This window comes from Telmatherina bonti (genome assembly GCF_933228915.1).
Source record: "Telmatherina bonti genome assembly, chromosome: 17".
NCBI lineage: Eukaryota > Metazoa > Chordata > Actinopteri > Atheriniformes > Telmatherinidae > Telmatherina > Telmatherina bonti.
In genome coordinates, this window is record NC_136615.1 from 30,602,943 (window position 1) to 30,629,341 (window position 26,399).

At 41.9% G+C, this 26,399-nt stretch overlaps 2 protein-coding genes across 5 annotated transcripts in view; both read right to left on the bottom strand.

The window, feature by feature from the left end:
* Positions 1-6,428: 6,428 nt before the first annotated feature.
* On the bottom strand, positions 6,429-13,773 carry LOC306767942 (regulator of G-protein signaling 7-binding protein B-like; the record flags this gene model as incomplete). Its single annotated transcript, XM_079256114.1, has 6 exons — positions 6,429-6,520; positions 7,198-7,268; positions 7,381-7,516; positions 12,937-13,067; positions 13,343-13,515; positions 13,642-13,773. The coding sequence occupies 6 exons, from the start codon at positions 13,771-13,773 to the stop codon at positions 6,429-6,431; spliced, it is 735 nt and encodes a 244-aa protein (XP_079112240.1).
* A 3,488-nt stretch (positions 13,774-17,261) lies between these two features.
* The window catches only part of rnf180b (ring finger protein 180b), a 12,159-nt gene continuing 3,021 nt past the window's right edge, over positions 17,262-26,399 (bottom strand). For 3 of the 4 annotated variants that reach the window (XM_079257170.1, XM_079257169.1, XM_079257168.1), the window contains exons 4-9: positions 23,084-23,728; positions 22,895-23,011; positions 22,595-22,817; positions 20,945-21,070; positions 18,681-18,888; positions 17,262-18,593 (exon numbers count right to left, since the gene is read on the bottom strand). In XM_079257170.1, the coding sequence (XP_079113296.1) occupies positions 18,692-18,888; positions 20,945-21,070; positions 22,595-22,817; positions 22,895-23,011; positions 23,084-23,728 (1,308 nt within the window). In that variant the 3' untranslated portion in view covers positions 17,262-18,593; positions 18,681-18,691. The remainder of the gene's footprint in view (positions 18,594-18,680; positions 18,889-20,944; positions 21,071-22,594; positions 22,818-22,894; positions 23,012-23,083; positions 23,729-26,399) is intronic. The other variant, XR_013771664.1, reaches the window with a different exon arrangement.

The following is a 26,399-nucleotide window of genomic DNA, read 5'->3' on the forward strand; positions in this document are numbered from 1 at the left end:
ATTCCTGCCACACTAGAGAGTTAAATCTGGCTTTCAGCTCCATCTGTGTACCTGCTCTATACCACTACACTCCCTGTCTTCTAAGAAGCCTTTCCTTCTTTACATACTGACATGATCCCCATTTTCCCTCCTGGAATAGACTGCCATGTGTGCCAAAATAAATAATAGAGTCCCGCTCCTTCTCATGGTTCAGCTCTCTTACGGTGTGTTCACACCAGATGCGTTTTGAGCATCGGGTTTACATGTAAAGTCAATGTGGAGGCGCTTTCAGCGTTTGCGAAACTCTAAAAAGTTTCATAAGCTTGACGCGCGGAATGCGCTGCGACCACCAGAGATGGAAAATGTGAACTTTAGCCGCTGATTGGTGTTAACCAATCAGAGCGACATATAATTCAGCTCAGCAGGTTGTCAAACTGGGCTGGGTAGACGAAAACAGCGCTTAACAGCATTAAGCTAACCAAACTCAGAACGGCTACGATTTATCTGGGGAACCCAGACACGGGGCTAAGACGCCCCATGACGACATTCTCCATTTATTAAATAAAGCCATGCGGCTCTCTCTACTGCATCCACCATCATTCAAACTGACCGGAAGGAAAGTCCCGCCTTTCCCCCCCTTTCTTTTGCTACTCGCTCCCGACAAGCAGCAAACGGCACAAAAGTGACAGTTTAGTGACCAGCGAGTGTTCAGTGTTTGGTTTGAACACATCGTTAGACGGGAATCAGTTCCTCTGGCACGCTACAAAGAATCAGTTCTTAGAGCCGGCTCTTTTATGAACGACACCCCGGTACCCTGTTGATCTGTGGAATCAGACGGTTAAAGAGTATTTCATTGTTTTAGTGCTCAGGAGTTGTAGGACACGTTTAATTCTCTACTCCACGCAGCAATGGAGCAGTTATTGGGGGTGTAAAAACCTCTACATACTCCGCAAGTAAAGAGAGATGTGTTTTCTCTAGGTGACATGACAAAGAACTGTTTGGTCCAATTATTGTAGTTTTTTAAAGGAAACCTGGAATGACAGAGATGGGATTGATTCTTTTGAATGATAAGAACTGAGTCAATTTTGTGCGCTGTTTTTTTTTTTTACTAAACAAATTATCCATGTGGTCTTGAGGTGACATGAAGGCCATCATGGTAGTCCAATATCCTCTAACTGCTTTAATGCATCTATTAAACATTATTACCAAACAAATACTGTCTTACTCAAAATTTGTTTAAATTTGCTAAAAAAAAATGTCTGTTTTTGATACATTTCTTTAGTTTCTTTTTTTATTTATAATAGTAGGTTTTATATAGGTAATATACATTTTGTTACTTAAATTTTAAAGGAAAATTGTTTTGCTTGGAAGTTCATTGTAACTAACTTTGTTCTTGTGCCATAAAGTTTTTTTGGTGATGGAAAATCCAAAATATCTCACTGATCTCGCGGTCACAGTAAAATGTTTACAACGAAAACAAAAGCCAAATTAAATTTTAACCAATATTTAATAATAATTCCCATGTATGGAGTATACCTATACGGGATCTGTAAGTTTCAATTAATTTGATCCTAATCTTAACTTATAATTGCAATCAATCATTCATTTATTGCTAAAAAGGAGTTGAACCTGGTTGAATTAAAAAGACAAAAAAATGTTTTTTTTAATGGCTCTTTGAAAAGAACGTCTCCTCAAGATCAAACTCTTCAGACAGCCATAAATCCCATCTATAACCTCCGACTTTTTTTTAATATCCAATTTCCGACCAATCACACAACAGCTGTCAGACATCTCGAGAGAAAAACCTTCTTCGCAGACGGTGTGTCAAGAACTCAGAAATTAGGGATGTGAGAAATAAAGTCATTATTTTCTCACAGCTATGAGAGAGAACTAATTTTCCTGTTTCTGATCAACAAGCCAATAAAAACATTGATCAAACTTGGATATTAAACCCTTTTAATGGTTTAATATTGTTTCCTTTTATTGTATTCTAATAGTGAAATTGTCTTGTTTTAATTTCATAAAGAAAATGTGGATATTGAAAGGTGTGTGTTACTATTATAAAGTTAGTCCTAGTTATTATAACTAAGTTCTAAAAGTATTAGAGTAAGATTTACACAATATCCTGCTTCAGTGTTTACAAATGTAAATTTATTCTTTCAGTTTTATTTTAAATGATGTGAAAACTTTACAGCTCTGCATACAGAATGTGGTACAGCCTGTTTTGTCATGTAAATGTCTGACTATGCTCAGAAATAGTTTTACATTTAGATATTTGCAGTTTGATATGAATGAAGAAGCTTTGGTTAAACTGCCATGTCTACTTTTAATCAGTCTTTAACTAAATCAAATAAATTATATTGTTTGAAAATTTGTAATATAATGAATGGATATAACTTGTATATTCAAACTTGTGATTTTTACCCTAAACTGGAAAAAAAAACAAAAGCCAGTTTAGCATTATTTAGTTTTTATGCCTCTAATATCCAGGACAAAGTGAAGTCTGCTGCGATTTAGTTTGATTTATTTTTTACTATTAACCACACATTTTTATTATGATGGAGCGTTTAAAAAAAAAAAAGAAAAAGTCTTGCATATACAATGATAGCGATGATGACGATAATGCATGTATTTCCAGTAAGCATCAGTATGATATGAACCTCAAAGTATTTATCCTGTTGCCTGTTTCTCCCTATTTTAGCTTCTGTTTTTTACATTTCATTTCTTTATCTTTTTCATTTGAATTCTTTATTGTTCGTTTTTTTTTTTTTTTACAGCCTGGTATAAAGCTTTTCATGTTTTATAAGAATTAGCACGTTAACACTGTTTTTATATATACTTGCGGCATAACAACAGCAGCAGGACACAGCTAAAACGCTCATTACGGGGGTGGTGGGGTCTCCACTAGAGGGCAGTACACAGTTGTTGGGAGTGCCAGCCTGCTGGTCACATTGTATTATCTTTGCATTTTGAGGTGATAAAAACTCTGCTGTCTGCGTCTGGACAGCGTTGGGTTATCTATGAACTGACGCATATACAGGGATTCTGTCTGTGTCAGGGCACTTGGTGACGTCTGTTGTAATGTGGTCTGTGTTTATGACACACCTACAAAGTTGTGATTGTATCTATGTGCGCACGCGCGGCTGAGAGTATATTTTGTAAAGCAGTAAAAGAAGAAGCGGATTTCTCAGCTGCTTCTCTCTGATGTGCGTTCATATCTGTACCGGTTCCTTTTTTGAGATGCAATAAATTCAATCTATAGCACCTCGTCATTGTACACTTTTGTTCTTGTGCACCGAACCAGCCATGGGAGAGTGTGCGCTCAGGATCCCCGTCCAACGGGTGCTACTGCCGGGTTACGCCGGCTGCTCTGCCGATCCGCCAGACAACATCCTCTTCCACCTAAATCCGATAGATATGCAACCTAATCTGATCAGTAAGTACATTAAATGTCTAAATAACGACAATTTCCTAAACAAGAGTTTACCGATCTCTTGCCAACTTTTAAACTGCAGTGTTTATCACTGTGCAACAGGGAGGGAAATTCTTAAGGTGTCTGTAGTTGTGGACAAGGTCAAAGGGGTGCTCTTCAAAACTATCCCCCACCTTGTGTACCTCGTGATCATGTTCACATCTGATGCCGCTAGCATTCGAGTCAATATTGCAACTAATGCATGTACCTGTTATCCTGTGTCAATGCAAGTGGCCTATGTCCTACATGAACACAACATTCGTCAGCCGTGATATACACGCAGATCCATCATTAACCACAAATTAATCCCACCCTTAGGCCTATCAATACTTGGATGAAGGTATCTGCCTATTCTATTTAAGTCAAGACCCGCATGACTCCAATCGGTTTTGGAGATTATGTTAATAACAAAGAAGCAAAAATGATTAGCAGACACAACTGCATTGGACTATCTTTAGTTGTATTCCATCCCCAAACAGACAGCAACTTATGTTTGTCTTATACACAGCAGAGCAAAGCTAAAAAACCATAAGAAGCAGCATCACAAACAAAAGCAGCCTAGAGCTTGTTATGCCACATCTTCCTGTTACTGCCCCCATGTGCCAGCAAAATACAATGACAAGCAAAAGTATGTCCTGTTAAAAAGGGTGACGTTAAAACTGAACTATCTTGCATCGCAGTTATTAATTCAGTTATGAACACGGTGAATCAGTTATATGAGAAGTCACCAAAGAGGTTGTGGGGCTACACATCTACTGGTGGAACTATGATTACATGAGTAGCTAAAGTCTCTGGATGCTCAGTGAATTAATTTTGTCTAGAGTTTAGGATCATCACTCATTTTTCACGTGATAGTTTAGTGAGAAAGAACAGTTATACTAAAAACTGTTACATACTGTTACAAGAAGAGAGAACTTTTTTCTTGTTTGGAAGGTTTACGTCAACTTGCCCGTTTTTTCATTTGTTTATTTTGACACAAATTAACAAATAAAGGCCTATATATATATATATATATATATATATATATATATATATATATATATATATATATATATATATATATATATATATATATATATATATTATATATATGCTTAACACAGAAGATGGATTGTTTTATCCATCTCCTGCATTGGTTACACGAGTAATTTGGTCCGTTTTCACGGGGCTTAGCTAGCCATCAAATGGAGTCAAGCTAATGGAAATCACAAAGGCAGTATTGGTATTAAAGCTGACATGCAACTAGTGAAAGGAACAAAGCAGAAAAAAGGAAGAAAAAGAAGAACAGGAATAAGATTATGCAGAAACTGCCAAATAGAAAGAAGCCAAAGAAGAAGATACACAAAAAAGTTAAGAACAAGAAGATGACGGGAGAGTCTGAAGAGTGGTTGTGTTACTGTGTCTCAAACTACAGCAACCAACTAATGTCAAAACACGGAAGTGAATGCAGAACTCAACAATGCCCTGTAGTGGACAAAATGTCTTAAAAACCATGGCAACGTAAAAGACCTTGAAGTATGAAATGATGCTATTACATTTAAAACAGACATGTCAGTACATATAATAATGTAAATAGGTTTGTGACAGCGTGTTGCTGTTTCAAGCAGTGTTTCCAAACTCACATATTGTACTCCTCTTCCTCAAACATTGGTTACATACCCTATTTAATTGTGTTTTAGTGTATATTACCTATTTTATTTGAGGGTGTTTTGTTTTGTTTTTTATTTTTTACCCTTTTTAAGTTTTCTATGGATCAGTTCTTCGGTGTTTTAGATGGTGGGTGTTACGACAGCGCTCTGAGACATTTTTAATGTACATGGGTTGTGCATGGTGTTAGGATTAGTGTGTGTGTCTGGAAAAAGTTGAGAAAAGAAGGGGGGGGGGGGGGGTGCACGATAAAGTGCTGTGTTAATAAACTTTGATCATATATATATATATATATATATATATATATATATATATATATATATATATATATATATATATCTATAGTCAGTAAAGCCACTGAAATCAGCTAAATAATATCTAACTACTGGGAGCCATAAATATCAACATGTTTTTCAGTTTTTTTTTGGGGGGGGGGGGGGGGGGGGGGGGGGGGGATGCATTTTGTGATTTGAAAATTAAACTGTTGCTATAAAATGGTAATTAAATTGTTCAAAATATGCCTGACATTTAAGATATTTTGTATTTACTGGCTAACTAACCAGTATCGTATAAAACAAACAGCTGTATAATACTGAGAGATAAAGTTCAAGTAAAACATAAAAGCTTTTCTGGCATAAAATTTATTTTATACTCACTGAATTCTCTATTTTTTTCCTACATGAGGCAGAATTTTATAAATACAGGAGCCATTAATGCGAATGCACCATAACACTGTCACCACGGCATCACACAGGTTAAACTTAGCAGTCTCCACTGAGAGATGTTCAAATGACGGTTCACTATGGAGGCATGACACGTGCACAGTGAGTCAGCTGGAAATGCCTGTGCATAGCCTCAGTGTGTACATTTATTCTTTTTAATTGTATAAAAACAGAAAAATCAGGAAGAAATTCCAGGATTCTGTGAAATCTGAAAGCAGAGTTCGGTCCTTGTTTATCCCGGTTAAATCCAACTTAACCGGAATGCTGCTGGTTTTAAAACGGCAGGAAAATACTAGCTTTAATATCGTTTTCATGATGTCATTCAGACTCTAATCCCATCTGCTTGGGTTAATCTGCTGGCTTTGAGGCTGATTTCCTGATAAAATACAGTTGAAAGGAACTTAAACTGAGGTGAAATTTGGCAGGATGGTGCAAAAAAACGAAACATAAAACACAAACGACAGAAATGAAACAGGAAATTATCAGATTACAATTTCAGATATAAAAAAGGAATCATTTAAATAATCTCTCTAAATGAACCTTCATCACGGGATGAAACAAAGGGAACATGTCCTTCCTGTGTGATGACGGCGGCTCTGCAGGCAGACTCAGCCGGACACCATGCAGCAGAGTCCGGGGAAACGCCTCTTCCTCTGTCTGATCAGCGGGTGAGGAGTCAGATTTAACAAGCTGCTGTCATCTGCAAACAAAAAATAATCACATCGCTTGTTTTAGTAATCATTTCATTCTGCTTTTCATATTGCTTTGCATCGTGGTTATCATTTTTACGGCAGAAACTAGTGCATCTAGTCATGCAGAAGATTTGTTCAATCTGAGCGTCAGAAAGAGGAACAAAGAAGTTTTATGTGACTTTGAACGCAGCACGTTTCCTGGTCTGAGTGTTTACTGGGATTTTCACACACAACCATCTCCAGTGTTTCCAGAGAAGGTCTGAAGAAGAGAAAACATCCAGCGAGCAGCAGTTGTCTGGACCAGAATGTCTGGTTGGTGTCAGAGATCAGAGGAGAATGGGCAGACTGGTTGGAGATGATGGAAAGACAACAGGAAGTCCAGTAAGCACTGGTTCCATCTCTGAACACGTGTCATACGTGTGTTGTGTTGGTCTACTCTTGGACGGGTTGTACTGGAATTCATCCAGTTGAGCCAGGATGCTGGTTCAATGACAATAAATCAGGTTCTGACAGTAAGTTACCTTTGGTGACACAGATAGACAGACAACAAACAGAAAAACCAACCAAACATCTTCTTATTGTTCTGAACACTTTTGCTTTTCTCTCTTTTGCCATCATGAACCCAGCATTTAAGCATGTCAGCAGCTACACTTTACCACATGACCTGATAAAAGCATTAACATACCTTGATTTTTGAGTGGCAACGGCATCGTCTCCCTGAGTTTGCTGAGCAAGTTTCGCATCTCTCTCATGTCTCTGGTAACACAAACAGACACACAATCAGTCTTTTTGGGTTCAACAACCAACACCATACGGATTATCCTGTTTAAAACCAGTTTGAGCTCCATGATGAGAAGAAAAGCTGCACCTCTCGATGTTTTCAATGTCTATTCCCACCAGCCATTGCTCCGTAGGGTCGATGGGAGAGGAAGACCGGTCCTCCAGGATGGGGACGTCTGAGCTCTCGTCCATTCTGAAGTCCACTCTTGGCTCAGAGTCTGTACCTGCAGGAGCAAATGGAGGTAACAACAGCTCTTATCTGATGCACTGATGACCACTGACTGTGATGATTTTACACGCTGTTTTCCACCTCAACCAGTCGAGGCAGATGGCTGCCCTCCCTGAGCCGGGTTCTGCCGGAGGTTTTCTTCCTGTTAAAAGGGAGTTTTTTCCTTCCCACTGTCGCCGCGTGCAGCTCAGGATGGGAGATTGGATCATGACTCGATGCAATCAGTTGGTTTCTATTATAGGATATGTATGAATTGGCTTGAAATAATGTGTATGTAAAGTGTCCTGTGACAGCACTGTTGTGAAGTGGCGCTATATAAATAAAGCTGAATTAATCGTGTCAGTTATTTGCTCATATGTTAAGAAATAAAGTTGCTGTAATGGTTTCTGATCAAGTGTCGGGAAACACAAGCTTTCTTTTTTTATCTGTAAGTCAATTAAACTGCATGGCATGTACCGTGGGTACAACACTCCGCACCTTGCAGGATGTCCTCATGAGGAGGACAACAACCAGAGTGAACAGGATCATGAGAGACCTTCATCGTCCAAAAGGCCTTTACACACCTGGGCCGATGCGAATAAACAACACGAAATGGCAAAAAACTCGGAGGTGAATTATCAATGTTTCTGTCTTTGCACACCAAGTGTGACAGGAGATTGTGAAAAACGAACTTGCAGGGTGGATACCATCCAGAAGCTGGACCACAGCCGCTTCAGGAAGGACTTTAGGACATCCGTGGGACAGATGGAGGATCTGCTTTAGCGGCTAACTGCTCGCTTTAAGAGGCAGAGAAGAAACAAGAAAGACGTTCAGTCATGATGATATAAAGTTTGCATAAAATAGCAGCGAAAGTTTCTGCTGCACAACTCCAAACCGCTGATCTATCAGTCAATACGCCTTCTCTGATTGGTCGATTATACATCTGTCAGATGTAAATATTAAACAAAATCCATCTGACTTTGAACAAATAAAACTTGCAAAATGGCTGGAAGGACATTTGTTTCTGACGTGAACGGTCACATTGACTTCACGATGATCTGATAAAAACATTGCTGTGCAAGCTTTTTGGATGAAATGTTCAGAGCAGCTGTGTAAAGGCTTTAACACGGTCTGTTGTGAGGATGATGGCTCTTCTCTAGCTGGTCCCAGGAGGCTCATTAAGGCAAACACAGAGAGAATCAGGAGGAGCTGCTCCCCTCAGGCTGGTAGAACTGGGAACACTGGATCAGTCTCCAACTCTCTGCTGTGAAAGTCGTTTAATCAGTAACTTTAGCTGCTCTACAACAGTCTATATGTTGCACACCATGTTCATTGTAGATTATGTTTATATTTATACCATCCATCCACCCATCTTCTACCCCTTATCCGTTGTCGGGTTGCGAGGGCAGCAACCTAAGCAGGGAAGACTAGACTTCCCTCTTCCCACCCATATTTGCCAACTCTGCGGGGGGGATCCCGAGGCGTTCCCAGGCCAGCCGAGAGACATAATCCCTACAGCGTGTCCTGGTTCTTCCCCGGGGTAACTAAACATGCCTGGAACACCTCACCAGGGAGGTCCAGGAGGCATCCTGACCAGATGCCCGAGCCACCTCAACTGGTTCCTCTCGATGCGGAGGAGCAGCGGCTCTACTCTGATCTCCTCCAGGATGACCGAGCTCCTCACCCTCTCTCTAAGGGAGAGCCCGGCCACCCTGCAGAGGAAACTCATTTCAGCCGCCTGTATACGAGATCTGGTTCTTTTCGTCACGACCCACAGCTCATGACTATAGGTGAGGGTAGGAACGTAGATCAACTGGTAAATCGATCTACGTTCTTAAGCATATATTCATTTATGGTTACTGCTTTTCTGAGTTTGCTGCGAAGGTCCAGATGAACTCAAGAACTTTGTTTAGTCCTCTAGTGTCTGTTCACTTAGGCTTTCCTATGTAGATAATGTGCAGTGGCCCTGAGATGCCCGACATTCAGACCAGTCTTTGTTTAGACTTACACAGATTTGTTCTGGCCTTTTAACGTCTGCTGTGCGACGGTTTAAAAGACACTCTAGTCTGTATGTAGATTAGAACAACTCCAGACCTCAGCTCCATCAGACTTCTGAACGGTTTCTCCAAACTGAACCGTTTGTACTTTGTAATACTTTGTTCATTTTATTTTTGCTCAATAAACTTTGTAAATCTTTTTTCACTTAAAACCCAGACTTGTCGTCATTAACAGACTTTTTTTTTTTCCACAATATACAACCTCACTTTATCATGTCCACCTTCCTCGTGCTGAGTTAGCCTCTCCTTTTTACTCCAGAAACTCTGTTTTTTGTTTCGTCATGGATCCAAAATTCCTAAGAGATTTTGCTCCATGTTGACATGAAGCATCACACAGTTGCTGCACATCACGATGAGAATCTCCCGATCCACCACATCCCAAAGCTGCTCTGCTGGATGTAGATCTGGTGACTGTGGAGGCCGTTGGAGGACATGAACTCATCGTCATGGTGGCAATGATGTGAGCTTTGTGACACGACACCAGGAAACAAAATGTAAATTTTCTCTTTCTCAGACCTTCTCTGGAAACACTGGAGATGGTTGTGTGTGAAAATCCCAGTAAATACTCAGACCAACAACCACGATGCGTTCAAAGTCTTTTCTTCCTCATTCTGACGCTCAGTTTGAACTTCATCAAGTCGTCTTCACCACGTCTACGTGTCCGGATCAGTGTTTTTCTACCACTAGTGTGCTGTGAGAGATTATCAGGTGTGAAATTACCCAGTTTCACCTAATTGGTCTAAAAAGCAGCTCTGTGTTCAGGCCCCAGTGAAAGATAATAAAACTCCTTCTTCTTGTGTTTATCTGATTTCTATTCAAGAGGTTTTGAAAAGATGGACTTTATGTTAATAGACCTTTTGGTTTGTGATGTGCCTTGTGATTTTTCAGTAAAAAAAAGAATAGGCTGAAAAACACTGATCTAGATGCACAGAGCTGCTGCCGTGTGATTGGCTGATTAGATCTTCATGTGAAACAACTGAACAAATGGAGCTCAGAGAGTGGTGCAGTTGGTTCAGCAAACTGGCTTTTTAATGTTTTCTTTTATCTCCTGTGATGTTTCAGGATTGCAGGTGTTAATGTTTGCGTATATTACACCTGCAGAAACATCACTAAACCAGCAGAGGCCTGCATGAAGCTCGCAGATGTCAAATATGTTTATTCTCTTAACTCAGAGCTAACACCAGTGGAAGTGTTTCATTTTCCATGTGATCAGTTTCCATCCAGGTTGTACAAAGTTTTTTTGTTTTTTTTTAGTTGCTTTTTAATATGTTTGATGAGCTTTGAAGAGATTCTACGGATAAAAAAGTTATTCTGTCCTACATGTAGGGTGGGATCTGTCACAGTAATGGCTTCCCACACCAGAAGAAGTGGTTTCTCTCTCTCTTTTCCCTTCGGCAGCTGCTCGGACTCTCAGTTTGACGAATGCCAGATGAACGTTGACCCCGATCTTATTCCTGCCTTGTGGAAAGCTCCTTCAGCCAAGGAACAGGATTTACTGATTAGAGGGAAATCTAATCAGGTCTGGTCTGGCTCTTTGCACACAGCCTTGTAAATCTGCGCCACCTTGTGGTGGAAGTCATGTATTACTGCCAGGTGCAGGTTAAAACCAAACAGGTACATAAAACTATTAGATTTCTTACAATTAAATGACTTTTTGAATTTTTTTAAAATAAAAAAGTCATGAAAAGGGTTCTTCTCCTAGAACTTCTTCATCTGAATGAGATTTTTGTACTGAAGCATGTGGTGCCATTTTTCCCCTCTTATCAAAACTAGACTAAAGCAACTAGATTGTTAATGGGAAGAAGGGATAAAAAAAGGTTTTAGCTGGGGTTTCTGTGAACATCTTTTCAGGAGAAAAACCTCACACCAACTAATAAAACACAGAGGTGGAAGTGTGATAGATTAGGATCGTTCTGGTACATCAGCGACAGTCATTTGGCACCATAGATCTACTGCAGAGTTAAACTATAAATAGTTCAATAAAACATGTTTGGCATGGTGGAGCAGTAGCCAGGCTTTCCACTGATAGACCCATCAAACATTTTGTCAGGTCCACCTGTTCCACTGCTTGTTAACGCAAATATCTGATCAGCCAATCACATGACATCAGCTCAGTGCAGCTACTCATGCAGGCTTGGTGAAAATGGCCTGAAGTTCAATCTGAGCATCAGACTGAGGAAGAAAGGAGATTTAAGTGACTCTGAACGCAGCATGGTTGTTGTTTACTGGGATTTCCACACACAACCATCTCCAGTGTTTCCAGAGAAGGTCTGAAGAAGAGAAAATATCCAGTAAAAGAAGGGAAAAGCGATAGAAATGCAACATGAACTCAGAGGACTTCTGGTTCCATCTAAGATATGCAACACGTCCAGCCTGGAAGCAGATGGTCTCCAGCAGCAGAAGACCACAGCGGGTTCCCTCCTGTCAGTAAGAACAGGAAACTGAGGCTACAATTCACACAGACTCACCAGAACTGGACAATAGAAGATGGAGAAACGTTGCTGGTCTGATGAGTCTCCAGTTCAGCTCCACATTCAGGCTCACTTTGGTCCCCTTAGTACCAACATGACCTGGTTTAACCTCCACAGCCTACCTGAGTCCTGCTGCTGACCATGTCTATCCCTTTCTGAGCACAGTGTAGCATCTTCTGATGGAAACTTCCAGCAGGATGATGCACCATGTCACAAAGCTCACATCATCTCCACCATGACGATGAGTTCACTGTCCTCCAACGGCCTCCACAGTCACCAGATCTCCATCCAGCAGAGCAGCTTTGGGACGTGGTGGAACGGGAGATTCATGCTTCATGTCAACATGGAGCAAAATCTCTGAGGAATGTTTCCACCTTGTTAAATCTATGACATGAACAATTTAGGTAGTTTTGAAGGAAAAGGTTGGTTCAACCCGGTACTACGTGGATTTTTAATAAAATCTATAAAAAAAATAAAAATAAATTTTTTTTTTTTTTTTAAATCTAGAACCTGCAGGAAGACAACAGAAAAGTGATGATTTTTTAATGAATTGTTTGGGTAAAGTCATTAAATGTGTCTGCTTTCAAGACTCTCTTGTTGCTTTAAAGAATTAAACATGATTAAAATGTCTTTTCTCTTTTATAATCATCTTCTGCTTATAAATTTGCCTTTTAAAAGCCTTAACCTTTTGTTCTGCTTTAAACGTCTCTTTAAAAGAAGGGAGTAAAAATGGAAATCTGAATGTTTTTCTACAGAAATCTGGTAAAGTGTGACCAGCTGCCTTAAATCCGGATTAACAACACTGCTTTTCACAGAATATTCTAATTAACCTTACATGCATGTTGTTAAATCAGTATTTCTCCTTTCTTATTTTACAGATATCTCTGGTTTTCTCTGTGTGACGTTACTTTTTCTGTGCAGCTGCAGCACCCCCAGCAGGCACATGGACTTGAGCATCTCTGTTATGAACATCTCCAGGCAGCACTGCAGCTGGATGAAGAGCCGACAGATTTCTGGATGGATCTCTCCGTCCTCCGGCCTGCAGCGCGAAAAACAGGAAATGGGAAATTAAAAGAGGAGGGGATTTAAGCACAAAGAGGCTTTCACACATGGTTTTCAGGGTCAGCACAGCTCATAAAGGCTTTTGGAAAAGAAATTTCCTCCTTTCACATCATTTTAAGTTGCTTTCATTGATGTTATGGTGAACAAACAGGAGAAATCTGAGATTTAAGGTTAAAAATAGCTCAAATCTTCATGCAGACATGAAGTCGCAGAGCCTTTCTGCTGACAGAAACAGCCCTGGTCCGTCTTTACCCTGAGCCGGAGATGACGGCCAGGTCCTGGTGCGCAGCCCGGGCCATGAAGCATCCTTTGGTGCGCGTGTGGTGCATCTGAGCCCGCAGTGCCGGACAGTCGGCTGAGATCTCCCCGACAGATATGACCTGCTCCCGGTACAGCGCCACCAGGGTGTTAAATTCCTGCACAGTCTTGGTTAAAAAAAAAAAAATCAAACCAAATGAAATGAAAACCACGTTAAAAGCAGCATCTGTGGATTCATCCTGCAGTACCACAGAGCATCACGTTGCATGACTCGCCTCCTGCTCCCTACCCACCATCCTGCTGTGGTCCAGGGCCCCCTCCGCGCTCTCCCGGCGCTCCGGCTCCGTCTGCGCCGCTTTGCTGATGGGAAAAATGCTCCCTGCGGATCTGGGGCGTTTTTTGCGCCCGTACGGTGCGGAACACATGCATGCACCCCCTCCAGCGGAGCGCACTGCGACGCAGACAGACGTCTGTCCTGCTGGCAGCGCCGTCCTCTCTGGGATTATATCTCTCTATTTAATAATGAAAATTTAAAAAAAAAAAAAAAAAAAAAAAAAAGGAGTATGATTCGGTTTTAGTTAATGTTCAACCCCCCCCCCGCGAGAGACAGCGGGGTTTTTCCTCCAGAACGGGACACGTGTGATGGACCCCCCCAGCAGCAGCTCCCTCCGCATCCCAGCCGAGAGGAGAGTCACCTTCAGCCCCTCCTGAAGGCCGAGGGGGAGGCTCCTCCGTCTTCCGCCTCGCGCTCACGTGTGAAACAACCAACAGCAAAACAAGTCGTCAACCTCCGACTAACAGTTAACTGTTTATGAGCATCACCGCTCCGCAGATTGGGAGATTATCTCTCCAAACGAAGCAAAAAAAAAAACACGCGTTTTGTCTCGTGGCCAGAGGCGTATCCACGATATTTTAATGGGGTGGCCAAGACGACGGAAGTGAGTAGGGCTGTGGCGAAACGCTTTTGTCCCGATTCATTCCGATTTTTTTTTGCCGATTTGATTTAAATTGGGATTTTCACAATTCTTTGATTTAGCTGATTTTTGTAGATTAAAAAATAAAACTTTGTTTTGTTCAGCATTTTTCCTAATTTCAATTTGGAAAAAAACAACATAGTAGCCAGACCATCAATCTGCTGCTATAACGCCCAAGAAGACAAGTAAAAAGATCAATAACAACAATAAAAATGACAAAAAAATTTTATAATGGACTATTCTTATTTGAAAAAAAAAAAAAAAGTGTTTTTTTTGTTTTTTTTTTTTACAAAAAAATTTATTTTAAAATTGTGAAGCAAAAAATCCCAATATTCGATTTTTTTCACCTGTAGAAGTTAATGTGGGGTGGCCAATCAATAGCACTAATACATGTAAAAGCTGTTTTTAGGACACAGGTGCACAAGTACACATATTATCTGAAGTTGTACATACATTTATATAAAGTAAAATTTTGTCTCTGTAAAATAATACATGTAGGAGACATACAGATAAGGAGGAAGTGTATCTATTAGTGTGTGTGTGTGTGTGTGTAGAGGTGCTGGTACACAGGTGACTGTGCATGCACAAAGTGTAAACTCACCTGGTACACGGATGAAAGAGTTAGGGTGGGGTTGTCGCCATAATTTTGTTGACCGCTACTCATTCAGTCATTCATCATTTTTGTCCTTTCATCTCACTGGTTACATCGATCCGTTTATCCATCCACGTTGCGCTGTTATAGCTATGCAAAGCGTGCAAAAAATGTTGCAAAACGCATCCCTAGATCTCAGCATATCTGTCACAGAACTCCACAAAGCTGTGAAGCCGAGGACCCGACCCCATTCTCTCAGCGGCTTAAGATGGTTTGGAGGCCGCAATAATACATAAAATGTTTGTATATTGTATATTTCTTCTCTGAGAATGCAATTAAAAGATAAAACTAAAAAAAATATACAATTTATCAGCTGTGAGATGACTTAATAAACATCACAGAGTCACAGACATTAATTATGGAGTAATGGTATACATGCATACAGGAAGTACTGAGTAAAGAATTGTTAAACATTGCATGATTTTGTTCAGTATTGATATTTGTCAGAGATATGTAGGCGTTTTAAGCATCCACTCTACCTGCTTATATGACCGATAAAGTTCTGTTAATGAGCAATTTAAAACAACACAATTCATCATTTACTGAATTACTTTGTCGATCCTTTACTTTATTTGGCAGTCGAGGAGTGGTGCAGTGCATCGCCACCTTTTTCCTCTTAGCAAACATCACTACTGGCTTTCTGCATCTAATGATGTAGATCAGAAGATTTAATAAAGTTCATCGCTTCCTTCATCATTTCTTCAAGAATTCACCTCTCATTTAGCTAAATTCATATTCTGCAGTTGGGTTAATGTGTGTTTATGAAAACACAATCTGAAAGACTTTAAAAATGGCTTAGTAAACATACAAAGCAACCAATCACCAACCAGTCAGCACAAGTCTGTTCTTGTGGTTGCAAGAATTTATTGGCTGCAGTTTGGCTTTATTTTAGTGTAAAACCAAACTGATGCGAATCAAAGAAATAAACTCTGGTCCATTTACTTACTTATGCCCTAGTCTGCTTCAAGTGGACCAACTACAGGCATCTGAATACAACGCATGGCATTGTGGGAAATATACAAGGCGTAGTGGTTAAAGACAGATAAAATATATGCATATAGAATGATAGTTAGATCTGGTTTGCAGCATAGAGCCATTTTCACAGTTGTTTCAAGATCCAAGCAGCCATGGAGAAATGAAGCACCCACATTGGACTGATGGTAAAGTTCGTCTTAATAAATACACACTGTGTGCTCTGAAAGGTAGTTATCACATTTACCACCAAGGTGATGTTTACTGATGGATGCTAGTTTTGACAAGACATTTTATCTTCACGCACATGGTCAAACTTATGATCTTGAACCACAGACTGATATAGAGATGGGCGGAGCCTCCATGACGTCACCAGTAGGTTACTGAAGAGCTGAATAGAAGATCGGTGGGCGGTTCCTACCGTCGCCATCTTGGCAGGGGGCATGTGTGTCGTCTCGCCCGGAAAATACAAATATGGGCAAAGAGGTGGAGCTGAGAGGGGGGCTGTGAGCGTCATGGTGGATGGTTGACATCGAGCAAACTCCGAGCTTTCTGTAGCTAAGAGCTAACCGAGCTTGTTAACAGGAGCAAACCAGCTAACGGAGGTAAGCGGGCTAAAGCTAAGTCACGGCTAAACCGGCTAAAAATCGCGGTTGTTCTACGTTCTTCTGACTGAAAGCGGGAGACCGGGGACCTGTCAATCAAAAGGACACGCCCCTAAATGTGCCCCAAATTTCGAGATGAAATTACTTCTAAACGGGTGAGTTAGAAAAATTTCACTCCCCCCACAGTTGTCATGAAGGTAAACCTGACCTATTAAACCTAAAATGGATTTTTGAACCAGGCTGTAAACTTGTTTATTCCTGCTGTGAAGTTGGTCTTTTTAACATGGGAGTCTATGGGGATTTACTCTGTTTTGGAGCCCCTAGTGGATGAAGGGGGAACTGCAGTTTCATACACTTCAGGATTGGCTTCACTTTTTACCATTGGAGGTTGCCGCTCGTCTTGAACCCACAAACATCAACTGAATCCTTTACATCCCCTGAAAAGCAGTGAAGCTCCCATAAATGCCCTGAAAACAGCCCACTTTCAGGTTAAATTTGATTTTTCCATAAGGTTCCTAATGTTTTTTTAAAATATGGATGCACCAGTATCACATTCTTTCAAATCAAGTAAAAGTACTTACATTTGAGTACTAGTTGACAGCGAGTACCAATACGAAAACTTATAAATCCCATTACACTCACGTAAAGAGTGTGGACTAGAAAGTTGGGAAACAAAGAAAAAGCAAAAGCATGACAGTTTGTCTCTTAAACTTTATTTATAAACTATTTTCATTCATTGTGACCCCTTTAATATTTCTCATTCTGAAATATTAAGCAAACAACCGTCATTGGGTGGATTTAACCAAAACATTTCTCCACCAAATACCTGAAAATAGACTTTATGCTTGTACCATCTGTATGTCCAAACCATACGAAGCTTCAGGTTTTCTCTGCGAGCTCAGTCACCTAAAGATCAACAACATAATAAAACTCTGGATATTAAGCTCTAAACATCAAAAACATGAAGTTGTTTCCAGTTTCAAACCGTGACAAACTACCATCATGACATCTGGGCCTTCACATTAGTTTCCATCAACCAATGAAAATAAATGGTAAAACTTTGTCAGCAGCACCTCTCACTTCAACTTCCAACATGTCTGGAAGTTTACTTGAGCAAACTCTGACCCCTCGGTCCTGCAGTCACACGAAACTTGCATGTTTTTTGCTGATTCACATTTTTCTGACATTTGCTGGAAAATAAAATTTATTTTACCATTTTATAAAAAGAGTACAGCAAGTTTCAGATGTCTGGATTAGACTAGGTTGTATAATTAATATTTGATATAAAATATATAAATTTGAAGTTACAATTTATGCTGATTTTTTTCCCCTTTTTGGTAAATAACCTTTTTTTAATGTGTTTGTAACTTTCCCTCTGCATCGCCAAACAATCCTGGAGATTTTCCCTATTTACTGACAAAAATCAGTGACTTTAAAGCTCCTCTGAAGGTGAGGATTTATTTATCTATGTGTTCTCAGCAAGCTGAAGCGACACATCCGGCTGAACGCACACAATGACGTCAACTCAGCCGGAACGGAAGCATGGCGGCGACCTTAAAGGTTCAGATTTCTGAAGACAGAAACTGAAAAACTGTAAAAACTTGATCAATTTTATGAGAATTCAGTTTTACTAAAACAGTAAAAACACAGAAAGAAGCCGACACTTCCTGGATTTAAGTAATAAATCTAATAACGCTGAATGTGGTAGAAAACACGTCACATTGTTGGTGCGTCGCTTACAAATGCACATTTCTCATATTTGGTTCGTTTTATTTTAGTCAGTTATGCTTTCATTGGAAGTGGCCCGGTGCCACTGTGGCTTTAACAGTCATGATTGGCACACTGTGTCGTTTGTCTGACCTGGATGAGTAAAAAACACACATTACGATTTCGCCTGGGAAAGATGTCACCCATCTTGTCATCCAACCAAAGTATTAACTCTTCATGTCTCGTCAGCCGGAAGTCAGGGAAGAAAATCTGTTTAAGTCAACATGCAGCCAGCTGACCCATGTTGTAGACTTTTCTGTGCATCTTCATCATCTCTGGAATAAGAAATAAAAAAATGCCATCATGTGACTGAACAGGAGAAACCAGAAAAGCTTACAGAAATGGAAACCTGTGCTGCAAACCTGTGGATGTTTCAGAAGAAGAAGTAGTACAGCAGGACAGAGAAGAGCGTGAAGGCCAGGATCCAGTTGAAGGAGTGAACGCAAACGATGACCAGGCCGATGTCGAAGAGCCAGCCGTGCATGTCGTTGAACTGCAGGGCTTCTAGCGTGAAACCTCTGTGGACCGTGTGCCAGCCTCTCCCGGCCGTCGCCGCGTTTCTCTGAGACTCTGATGTACAAAGAAACAGACGTTCTGTGGTAGAAAATGACTTCTGGATGACAGATATTCCTACCCTGGGTTTCTGCAGATTACAGTAAACTAGACTTTTTCTAGTTATTGTAACGTAACCATGGCTTCACAGTGAAAGGTACGTACAGGTACAGATGTCTTTTTGGGGCTTATTTCAGCAAGACAAACCACATTCTGCAGCGTGGCTTCATAGTCCAGACCTGACACCATGAAAATACCACAACAAAGACGTCGGACTGTTGCAGCTGAAGGATAGAAGTTTGCCTACAGAGCTTCAGCAGTTAGTTAGCGTGTTGCTGAAAGGAAACAATGATGAAACACGGCGGTAGCTCTGGGCGATTAATCAGATTTTAATCTCAATTACGATCTGGGTTTTCACCGATCATAAAAATAAAAGGGTGTGATTATTTTTCTATTTGCAGTTTCCTCTCCTGCTGTCTTCAGCTGCTAATCGAGCGTCTCTGGTGTTGCAGCGCTGTGCTGTAAACTCCTCCCACAGCCGCTTTGCTTTCATTCAGACACTGTTGCCAACTTGCCGACTTTCTCGCTAAATCTGGAGACTTTTTTTGTTAAAAGCGACAAATCTAGCAACTTTTACTGGAGTTATTAGAGACTTTTCTGGTGTTTTAGCGACTGACTTGAAGGCACATATTGTTCTGCAGTTACTGTAAGGAAGGAGCAGCGGGAGCCTCTCCCGTCCTAAAGCACTCCCAGGCGGCCAGTCTCAGTCGGCTCCGGCTGCAGGTCCATGTAGAATAACTGCAGTAGGTTGTGGAAGTTCACCTAAACATAGTTTATACCATTGTCACTGACAACTGGCTGCATTATTTTCCTATACATAGTTCAGCAAGTTAAACACTGTAATATCCCTCCGTTACGGGGCGTTACCATAGCAACGTGTTAACCAGCTGGTTCAGATCAGCCGTCTTTTAACAGGTGAATGAGAGAAACGGATTGCAGCCTGACAGCGGTTGTTTGGCATAAAACGTACATCCAGGCCAACGTAAAATAGTTCCTATATAAACGGTAAAAGCGGATTAAACAACTCTGAGCCATGCATTAGACGGTTATAATGCACGACACGGAGTCTAGAACACCACGACGCGCAGCGTTGTTTATAAATACTGGATAATTGTGTTAAATAATCGAGATCTCAATTTCAGTCAGAATAATCGGGATTATAATTTTTGTTATAATCAAGCAGCCCTACACAGCGGTAAACATGACCCAGCATCACATTCAATAAACTTTATCAGATTGAACATGAAATATCTTGTCTTTAAAGTATATTTAATTGAATAAATTTGTAAAAGACTTTGCTAATCATTTACTGTTTGCCTGTTTTACATTTTAAAGAACACCTTAAATACACTGGAATTAGGGTTGTGGTCGATTTCCTGCCGTTTCCCACGGCGACCACCACGCTTCATGAGACAAACTGGAGAAAGACATGTCTGTCAGATGTCAGGGCTTTTTTCTGACATAATAAAGGCTCGTTCTGACAGGAATAATGACCGCTGCCTGCGTCGTCGTGACACAACATCAGTGTGTTTGCACATGTGTATACAGCTGCTGGGTTGCATCATACCTCCTTCATTTCTCTCCAGTCTCACAGAAATACATTAAATCTGATGATTTACCTCCAGGAACACACAGAAAACACTGATATGATCCTCTATGGGAGTACAAAATGACAAATTTGGCCTTTTTTTTTTTAAATAAAGAAGGGTAAATGTGGAATTAACTTTATTTCTCCAAAACTCAAACATGTTTCCTGCTGTTAATGGGAAACAAAAGGCAAAATAATATTTCCCACTCATTTAAAGCAGGGGGGGGGTAAAATGTGGTTATGATGGAGTGTGTGGTGCAGTCACAGCATAATAACATCTAAACCAGTTCAAACACACTGGAAAAGCATGAAAAACACTGAAATAGTTTCTCCCCCAAATTTCACGGCTAATGATCCCAATAAATACATCTCAGCTTAACCGGGTCAGGGAGCTGGGAAAGACAGGAACATGGGACATGGCCTCACCCCACAAGGAACGGAAGTTTTTGCGGAAGCTGGGCAGCGGCCATTTGGCACATGAGGCGTTCTGGAAGTTCTGCTTGCGGCTGACGTGGACCTTCGGGAAGAAAGTCTTTGCTGTCTGGTTGAGCTCTGATGGAGGAAAAGAAACACAAACCAGTTCACACACCTGAAGCTGGAAAAACGCAGTTCTTGTGACTCCGGTTTGTCTAACGAGTGATGCACGCCACACACGGGGCGCCGCACGCGGGACGCCGCACGCGGGGCGCCGCACGCGGGACGCCGCACGCGGGGCGCCGCACACGGGGCGCGACAGCGGCGCTCCTGGATCACTTGTCTCCAGGAAGTGTGATTGGTTGTGATGTTGGAGGGAGTTTTGGCGTTTCCACAGCAACATGTGACACATAACGCATGAAGCAGGGATGCACCGATACAAAGCGTGTGTACTCGTACTTGGTATCAATAAAAGTGTACCGATACCACACTAGACCAGCCAGCACAGATGTGTTTGATGCTTCGGAAAAAAAGAGTTGCCATGCTACATATCCTGCTACGTTGCAGAATCAGTAACATTCAGCTTTTTAGCAGGAATAATTATCCTGAATATTGCAGTAACGGCGTTCTTATGCAACGGTATATGGTGAAAATACAACAATGCCTCCAGAATGTGGGTGTTTCTGTTTCATTATATATACGGAGCTACAGACGGAGCAGCTCTTTGGTGGAGTTTAGAGCATCTGAAATCAGCCAAAACTGGCAACTCTGACGGGGTCAGTTAGGGTCGTTAGGACAGCAAAGTTTCTGCAAGCAGCCTGCAGCTCTTGTTTGTGGAGAGAACTGCAGTGTTGAGGATCATTATGACTTGTTACGATCACATTTTCAGAAAGCCAGCGACTGCTTCTCAAGCCGCAAGACAAGAGTCAGAGAGCCGCATGCGATGAGGAACACGGCACTAGAAGCCAGATCTTTGTTTCCAAACCACACGTTTATAGTTGTATTTAGGTAAAATGTGCCAAATTTAAAATAAAACTTGTTGAAATTGTTCGATCTGTAATGTTATTATATTTGTGTTGGTGAGGTAACTTCAGAAAGGATGAAACCTAATTAAATCTGACACAGATATAACAGCAGTAATAACCAGAGTCGCAATAATGTTCACATAAACACATCAGGTATCGGCAGATATTCACATCTCAGATATCAGTATCGGATCAGAACGCCCAGAAAGTGGATCGGTGCGTCCCTAGGGGAGGGTCTAGGTGTCGCATCTGGTATCGGCAGATATTCAAGTTTCAGGAATCGGATCAGTGGATCGGAGCAACCCTAGCATGAAGGATGACAAGTCGGGAGATTTGGCTCGAACTGACAGATTTCTTGCTGTTAACTCTACTTTACAACCAGAAAAACAACCTATAAACAAGGAAACATCCTGGAGAACGCCATCTTGTCACGTCAGATCCAGAAAAATCAGCCTCCCGATTGGCTGTAGAGCCACGTGAAAGCAACGTTCTCGTGCTGCTTTGCGAGCCCCCGTGTGCGCGGCTACGTGAACAGGGGTTAAATTTCACGTGGTTTTACAGGAGGAAGCAGTTCTCGCCTGAACGCGCAGGTTCCACTGGAAACGCGTGTTGAGCCCATGAGTAACCATGGCGATACCTGCGTGGAAGCTGGCGTGTGAGATGAGCGTGCGGCACAGCGGGCAGGGCGTGTTGGTGGGCCGGTTTTTGGCGAGCGTGCGGAGACACGGCTCGCAGAAGACGTGACCGCAGGGCTGGCAGCTGTACGGGCTGAAGTAGACGTCCAGACACACGGCGCAGGTGAGCCCCTCCCTGCGGTCCTCGTCCTCGCTGTCCAGCGGCGACGCCGCCACACTCTCAGCCTGGAGACGGACACAGCGGGATGAGTCAGCGCTGGTTTCCCAGCAGCAGGGAGGAGAACATGTCTGTTATCATCCACCTGCTGCTCCTCCAGCCACTTTTCTCTCCTCCTCTGCTTCCTCCGCTGACTCTTCAGACGGTTCTTCTCCCGTTTGCTCGGTCTTACGGAGGTCTGGAAGCCCGCCGCGGCTCGCCGCTGAGCAGGCACAGAAAAAAAGATGAATAAATAACTGAATCCGTCTAAAAGTGTGGATTTCTGTGTGTTTACCAGGAGTTCCTCTTCAGCTGCTCCTTCGGAGGCGGATCTCCTCCTGAGACGCAGAACCGAGTCGGAAACCTCCACGTGGACTGACGTGGCGTCCTCGTTGTCCTCAGCCGGCTGCGGCGGTGACCCCGCTCCTCCAGGAATGTCCGAACGGCGAGGTGCGACGCTGACCGACGCTTCGTCGTCTGCGTGCGAGACGGGCGACCTCATCAGGTGGAGAGAGGACATGTCCACGGGACAGAAACATGACCTGAAGCCTGCGTCTTCCTCCAAGCTGCACCGTCTCCTGTGAGAGATGCAGTAAAGAGGACTGAAGGAAGAAGGCTGAGCGTCCTCGGTGTGGCGTCTCGTATCGGGGTCGATGCGCGGCGTGAGGGCGACGCTGTCCGGAGTGGTCCGGTGCGTTTCAGACCGCTCTCCTCTACTCCGCCAGCCGTCTGTCAGCAGAGCGCCGCGTCTCCTCGCAGGCTCCGTCCTCCTCGGCTGGACGGCGAGGACGTCCCGTTGGTGGTCCTGGTCCACGCGGCTTTTGTTGAGGTGGACGGCGGTGTCTTGGCCGCATGGACACTCGGAGCGACTGAGGAAGTTGAAGCCGCCCAGACGAGCGCTGCAGTTGCGGCAGTTCAGTTTTCCCACAGTCCACTGGGTCTGCGTGGAAACCACACAGATAATTATTCTGCAGCGCTAACGGAACTTCTCACATCTGTTAAAAAAACGTCGGGAGAGAAAAACCAACAGAACAGAGGTGTGGAAAGATTCACGGCGCTCTGGTCACGTGGTTACGTCGTCGCACCGGTGCACCTAACAGTCCCCAGGTCCAGCAGAACCACTTTATCTCCCCAACTTTCCTCCTGATCCCAGTCAAGAGAAGACAAAACGCCCAGAGGGGAGGGTAGAGATGCCGATACCAGCGTCAGAATCGGCTCAATACCAAGCGTGTGTACTTGTACGTGGTATTAATAAACGCGTACCGATACTACACCAGTCCAGCCAGCGCAGATGTGTGTGATGACATGCTTCCAACATGTGTTTTAAAAGAAATAAACGATTTGAATGTTAAAATGTGACATTTTTTGTTCCACTAAAAGCCAGATCTTTGTTTCCAAACCACACATTTATAGTTGTATTTAGGTAAAATGTGTCAAATCAGAGTAAAACTTGTTGAAATTGGTCGATCTGTAATGTTATTATATTTGTGTTGGTGAGGTAACTTCAGAAAGGATGAAACCTAATTAAATCTGACACAGATATAACAGCAGTAATAACCAGAGTCGCAATAACGTTCACATAAACACATCAGGTATCGGCAGATATTCACATCTCAGATATCAGTATCGGATCAGAACGCCCAGAAAGTGGATCGGTGCGTCCCTAGGGGAGGGTCTAGGTGTGTTGAAAATCAGACTGGTGCAGATTAGTTGTTCATCACGATGAAGAACCACACAGACCAGAACCGTGCAAACTGGAATCAGGTATAAATGGTGTTATTTGTTCACACTTGATGGTTCATCCTCTTTATTTTAGTTTTTCATCAGGATGGGTAAAATTAATATTTTTAAAATCAAGTTTAAAATTGTGACGTGAAGAATCCCGATATTCCTTTTTTTTTTGGATTCGATTTTCCTACCTTTAGTATCCGGAACGACTCCTTTACCTGGATCTTATATTTTTATATATTTTACAAGCTTGTTCTGTATTTTTTTCCTCAGAGATCTGATTATTTTCGTTGGAGTTGCGTTTACAAATGTTGAAAACGGCCCTATCTCACGATGTTAAAGAATCCTTTAAAAAGTTCCCGGATCCAAGCGGTGATCCGGATCACCACCAAAAGTAAATCAGTTCTTCCTTTTCACACTTCCAACAACTCCTGGAAATTTCATGTAAATCGTCCATAACTTTATGAGTTATGTTGAACACAAACAGATAAACGCCGGTGAGCTAACATGAGCGGGTGCCATGCGTAAAACCTGGATGACATCCAGGACGCGCTGCCTTTCATTACTCTCAGTTGATCCTCATCAGGAAACTGATTAAAAATAAAACCACAGAAGGAAAATTTGCTGAAGCTGCTGAACTTCAGGAGTCATTTCAGTATGAAACAATCTGCATTTTTTTTTACTTTACATTCATGCTTCAAACACATTTTTCTAAACTTTATTGTTCACATCAACCTAAACGACTTCCCAACATCTATGTGTAATGATCAAAATCTGATTCTTCAAATGTATTAAAAAAAAAAAACTGCTGCTGCAATCCTTCCCAACGAAGCCGCCGCTTCTTTCAGCTCAGGCACCAAACCGTTCCACTGTCGCATCATTTTAAGGTTTTAATCGTGGTTTTATATCACCTCGTTCTATGGAGAGAAATTTGTGTCTTTATTATCCAATCAAAAAAGTTAGATTTGAAACCAAAAATGATTTTTGAGAGCAAAAACAAAAAAGGGCGGAATCTAATTTTTTTTGTAGAGATAGAAACAAATTAGGTTCCAATTAAAAAATGGGAACTCCTGCGACGTTTTGGACATATCTGACACATTTTTACACAATGAATATATCATTATACACACACGCGTTGTGGGCGGGGGATAATAGGAGTTCAGTCTACCCCCCCGCCCCCCTCCTCGCTTTTCCTCCGTGAGTGAGACGAACCTCACAACCTCTGCAGTTGACCCCCCCCCTCCCGTCTCCCTCCTGCCTTTCCTTCTGACACACACACAACCTGTACAGGCCGACATGACTCTCAGCAGCAAGTTGACATGATATTAACTAGATGTGGAAATGCGCGGTATTAGTCTGGAGAACTGCTGATTTTATTTATTTATTTATTTTTAGGACGCTCATGCGTCCCTCAAAAAGGTTGTGCCCTGGGCGATCACCCACATTGGCCAAAGCAAAGACCGTCCCTGCCAACAGGCTGTCAACTTCACCTGCAAGCAGGACACCAAGAGAGAAATAGGTGAACCACACAAGGTGTAGTTGGCGCCGAAGCCAGGTGAAACCAACCAATAGAAACTCAGTGCAGTTAAATTCGCGACCAAAACTTTACAAGTTGCAAACAAAGAGGACTGATTTGCAAACAAAACGTTATAACTTGTAACTAAATGTTTTTATGGACTTATTTTTATGCACAATGGTTGTAATTTCTGACTTACAAACATTAGTTTTGATTGAAGTTGGAGAAATATGCTTTCTAAAATGTGCATATTTGAGAAAGCAAAATCATGCTCTAAAAAAATCATTTTTGGTTTCAAATCTAACTTTTTTGATTGGATAATAAAGACACAAGTTTCTCTCCATATTGTTCAGGTTAATGCAACGCA